The sequence below is a fragment of the Limulus polyphemus genome, unplaced genomic scaffold, assembly GCF_000517525.1.
Source record: "Limulus polyphemus unplaced genomic scaffold, Limulus_polyphemus-2.1.2 Scaffold671, whole genome shotgun sequence".
Classification (NCBI taxonomy): domain Eukaryota; kingdom Metazoa; phylum Arthropoda; class Merostomata; order Xiphosura; family Limulidae; genus Limulus; species Limulus polyphemus.
The window spans coordinates 182,961-188,591 of NW_013666281.1; the positions used below are offsets into that span (position 1 = coordinate 182,961).

Here is a 5,631-nt window from a genome sequence, read left to right on the forward strand (position 1 = left end):
ACACAACGCTACACAGTGGGCTATCTGTGCTCTGCGCACCACGGGTATCGAAACCCGGATTCTAGCGTTATAAGTCCCCAGATATACTGCTGTGCAACTGGGGGAGGGTCATTAAAATAAAATAAAAATCAACAATTAATTGAATATAAAAGTTCAAATTTTAGGTTTCATTCTTTAGTTTGTTTGGTGTTAAGTACAAAGCTCCTTAACGGGCTCTCTGTGCTGTGTTCTCCATAAGGATCGATCTCTGAATTGTAGCGTTTTGAAGCCAAAAGCTTACCGATAAGCCACTGGGACAAAATGTCTTAAAATCTACCAGTATCAGTGTACCAAATTGAGTTGTTAAACTCAAGACTATATAAATTATTAATAAAAATAAATATGTCAAAAATATTATTTGAAATAAATAGAAGATAATGATAAGTATTTATAAATTAATAAATAGATGTATGATTTAAATATTATAAATGCTTAAAATATGTATTTATGTAAAAAAAGCAAGTTTGTAAAATCATATATGTTCTACAGCCACCTGAAAAACTTTTTTTAAGTACTTGTACTTACTTACCTAAGAAAAAACACTAAAAAATAACATTTCGATTAGTTTCGGTACTGCAAAAAGAATACTCCTTTGAGGATACTGGTTGTTATCAGTGCCCAAACTTTCTTGACGTAAGCTCCCTCCCTCTCATAATAATAAGCATCCAGATTGAGGACCCCCATTGGTTGGGAGGGTACGTCATATAGATAAGGACCCCACCGAGCCACCAGAGTGCGACTGCTAAGTTTGGTCATGGTAAATCCAAAAGTGTAAGAGGATTTCGCGAACAAACAAAAGCTTGAATTAATGTAGGATAGTTGTCGATTACAGATTACTAATTAAAATGAAATTAGTATTAGGAATTTCGAAATGGAAATTGCTAGTTTATTTAAATAGTTTTAATGAACTATAAAGTAAAACTAGTTGTTTGAAAAATAAAATTTGAATATATTTTTTTAAAAAAGCGAAACAGTAGTGTTTTGTAATTGAGGGTGATTGTTATCTAGAAGTGTCCATTTCGTTTATTATTCGAGGTTTTAGCCTACTTGTTGAACGTTGAAATGATTAAGGCTCCGGAGTTTTTCTTTTCTATTCAACATTTGTTTCAACAGAAAACTTTTTTTTTGTGAAGCTTATTAGTTATATAATATACGAGTTCTTTACTCAATTATTCACTGCTTTACATAAAAACTAATAATCGTTACGAACTGATGATCTGCGTTCTCCTTCCAACACGTGCAGAAAACAAGCGCCTAGGGTTGATTTCATTGCTAATACTATCCACGTGACCATCATATTTTCATAGTGACTACAAGATGGCGGGAACGGCATACTCGAGAACGGGGATGTTAGAAGTTTATGTTCATCAACAATGGCATAAAGTTTTAGTTACACTTGAAGAAGACTGTCTTAACATTAGTTTAGACGAAAGTTACGAAGCTACTAACGGTTCATCCAATGGATTGTCAGATACAGAGCCGCCAGATATATCTGAAAGTATTGCCAATCAAAAGAGAATGGTGCGTGTAGTGAAACAGGATAACAACGGTCTTGGTATTAGTATTAAGGGTGGAAAGGAAAATAAAATGCCAATATTGATCAGTAAAATTTTTAAGGGAATGGCAGCAGATCAAACAGAACAACTTTATGTAGGAGATGCCATCCTTTCTGTAAATGGGGAGGATCTTAGAGATGCAACTCACGACGAAGCTGTTAGAGCATTGAAAAGAGCAGGAAAAATTGTTGATTTGGAGGGTAAGTTTGCTGTGTTGGCTTTTCTTTAAAAAGTTTAATAATCAGGAGTAAACATGCAACTTAACTGTGAATTTACCATTACAATAATGCTGTTTCAGTTAACATGATCATTAATTTTGAGTCATAGGATAATAGAGTTTATGGAGGAAACACAAATGTGCAAGATAACAAAAGACCATGATTTGGTAGTAATGTAACCTTTCACTTTCACCCATAGAAACAGCCATTAAAAAATTTCGACTTAAAATGTAATTATTTGCATTAGTATATGTATCTAACAGAAGTTATAAGTTAATTTTAAGTTAACAGCACATACCACTTCATGACATGAAGCAAAAACATTCCACCAGTTTACAACTGTAAATAGATAAATTATTTCATAAGATTGATATTCTCACCCAGTATACTGGTTTATATTTCCAATATTATTATTCTACAACTCAAACAGACATTAAGTAGGTTAAGCTTTCTAACAATTTTCAGTGCCTCAATGAAGTTAACTGTAATTTTATTGTGTCTCAAAATAGAGAAGTCTTAAGTTGTTTATTCCTTTTTCGTAGCCCAATTTATTTACACAAGATATTGTTCTAGGAGTCTTTGCATGCTTTCCAGCAAATTGTATCCTGTGTGTTCACTAAAGTAAATGTTATGAAAGAAGCATCTACATATGGAACTATTTCCTTTAACAAAAAAGAAAAGAAGTAGCCCACAGAATCAAACTTTTCTTGCATTTTAGTACATACAGCAAATTTAGAAATGCCATTGTCTATACAAGTATACACCTATATAACTCATTCATATAAATAATGAAAGTTTCCCTAAATGATGATGTGATTCCTCACAATGGTCTTATTCTTCTAATTAGAAAAATTTGTGTTAACAATTATTCTTTGCTTTATACAATTAATCTAATTTAGTATCCTTCTATCCGTGTTTTATCTTTGCTGTGAATTCTGTTCATCTAACTAATTAACCTCTGTCTCATTTTGATTGAGTCTTAATTGTCTTATTTTCAAAAGCTTTAAGGTATTTGTTGAGATTGTGTTAATAAAAGAGGAGAAAGGATAATTTTGTTTGTCAGAAATAAGTTGATATTACTAAGCTTGAAGACAATGTGGAGAATGATTGGTTTGGTACTCCTAAAAGCAGAAAAAGATACTTAATGGAATATTTTGTGATCCAACTGTTCAATCAATATTGTAGATATCAATAAGGATATACATACATATGTTTGACCCTGAGCATTCTTTGGAAAATGTTGGAATTGACCTGTATCATATAGATATTAAATCCTTGGTATTAGTAAGAAAGATTAAAAGATTACAAAGGCTTGAGAAGTTTTTCCCTAGGGTTTAAAGGAGATCAAAGATCATATATGCAAGCTTCTGCATTACATTTTTGAAAGGTCAATAGAAAGAGAGCAGCTAGAGGGTTTGAGAATTGCTAATGGTTAGAGCTTGGCAATTAATGCAATTAATCAATATAATAGACTAACTTAGAACATCAGTTAGTATCATTTAGAATAATCAAGTTCTAAAAATTATGATAAAATTTAATAATCTTTCAAAATTAATGAATTAGGTTAAATTAATGTTTGATTTTGATTTTTCCAACTATCAAAGTAATTGAAATACCATTATTATTTCTGATTAATTCAGCATTGTTCAACTAATTAAAATTAGTGTTTCCAAGTGTTAATATTTTTGATTAATCCAATTATCTAAGTTTCATGTGAGAACAGTCAATTAGCTGAATGCTATCAATTAATGAACTGGATGATTAATTGATTAGCAAATTCCACTAATTGCCCAAATACTAATGATGGGGGACACTATTTTAAAATCAGGTAATAGTAGTCACCCTGGAAATTATAGATCAGTTAGTCTTCTGCAGTGGGAAAAATTCTAGAGTGATAAAAGAAGCTTTACAAAGTCATTAATTAAATATAATAAATAAAAACTATCATGGATTCAGCAAAGAGAAATCTTGGTTTGCTAATCTGTATGTTTTTTTAAATGTTGCTTGTTATCTCAATGATTGATAAAGTGTGAATCTGGTGTGCTTAGATTTCTAAACACCTTCTGATAAAATGCCATACAGAAGGTTTAGTTAAGAAAATCACATTGGTATTGGATAGGAGAAAATTTTTTAATTGGAGTGTAGGATGGTTGAATAGTAGAAAACAAAAGTTTGTTATTATTGGAACCCAGCCAAACTGGCTGTTTTCAAAACCCAGAATAAAAAATGTCTTTGAACTTGCAATAGTAAGTTGATGAGCAAGATTGAATACTCACAGAAGATAACAAGTGGATGTTGTGATTATACAATCTGTTATATTTTTTAAAATTTGTTATATGTGCTTAAATGGATTAAAGAAAATCCACACAATGATTTTACTTTCTACCTGATGAAATAAACTATACATTCTACATACCCTAATGAAATGAGATTTAATGATATAGAATATTAGGAACATTTCTCATAGTTCTCTTTACTTGTTTAATTAAATTAATATTAAGACTTAATATTATTTCTTTCATTGCTTTGAAAAGGGTTTACAATTTCATAAATTTTACATCATCATCATACACTACAAGTATGCAAGGTTTGTTATAGCTGATTTTAAAACAAAAGCTGTAAATTTCTTGTTAATTTAAAAGTACTCTGTGCTGATAAAAGATTAATCAATTTGTTTGCACTGATACACTTTGGGAATCTTTTTTTAGGTGTCATGTAAAATATGTAATAATTTTAATTAAAAATTAGTATGTGTTTTTTTTTCATTTGGTAAATACAGTGCATAAAGAACATTGAATATGCTCTGGATACATGCACCCGTATTTCTTGGTTGAACTTTCAAGTTGAAGTTATTGTTAGATATGTATGCTCATACATGTACATGCAGTCATCTCTCTCTCCCTTTCTGTGAAATTATATAATTTCAACAGTTCAAACACAGGTTTTACATGTGTATTCTGTTTATTTTAGGTACATGTACATTTAAAGGTTTTTATTATGTTTCCTCATAGAATTGTTCAAGAACTTAGTTGTTTTTTTCATGCTTTTCACATTCTTTTATGAAGGTGATTGTAGTATTGTAGATAAATAGCAGATGTAGAGTGGTTGACATATTACATATTTTTCTTCATTTTCACTCGAGGGTTCTTAGAATGTATAATCTACATATTAAGTAAGATAAGTTTTGAAAATATGTATCTATACCTATAAATAAATCAATATGTACAATACATTAATTGTTCATAGGTGATTAAAATCAGCACTATAAAACAATAATTAACTTAATATAAACCAGAAACAATATAATAAAATTGAAACTCAAAATTATGTTGTCATTCCTTATTGTCCTTAAGTCATATATGTGTATATATGTATTTGCAAAAGTTTATTGTATTTAATTATTTAGGAGTTTATTATTATTCTGAGTTGGTAATATACTACAAGACTTATTGGTGAGAATGGTAGGACTAGAGGACACAAATTTTGGCAGGACAAGAGTCTTCTTTAGCTGAAAAAGCTTTATTTTTCTAACATAGTGGTTGATTTTTGGAATGGATTGCCTTTAGATGTGGTAGATCAGTAAACTTGAGAAGTTCAAGGGAAGGCTTAATAAATATTTGAATCATAAGAGCTGATTTTGAGTCTTTTTTAAGTTTAATTTAGTGGATGGGATGGCCAAATGGACTGAAAAGTCACTTTTTATCTTTAAACTTTGTTACATGTATAATCATCACATGTTTGTTGTTTTTGAAACCAGTTTTTGAACTGTGGATAATTAATAATCTTTTTTTTTTATTTTTTTTTTTTTTTTAAAAAAA

General features: G+C 29.9%; 1 protein-coding gene across 3 annotated transcripts in view; it reads left to right on the top strand.

Moving 5' to 3' along the window:
• The first annotated feature begins 1,198 nt into the window (after positions 1-1,198).
• LOC106459867 (beta-1-syntrophin-like) overlaps positions 1,199-5,631 on the top strand; it is a 75,625-nt gene continuing 71,192 nt past the window's right edge. For all 3 annotated transcript variants that reach the window (XM_013919538.2, XM_022386425.1, XM_022386426.1), the window contains exon 1: positions 1,199-1,795. In XM_013919538.2, coding sequence (XP_013774992.1) covers positions 1,357-1,795 — 439 coding nt within the window. In that variant the 5' untranslated portion in view covers positions 1,199-1,356. The remainder of the gene's footprint in view (positions 1,796-5,631) is intronic.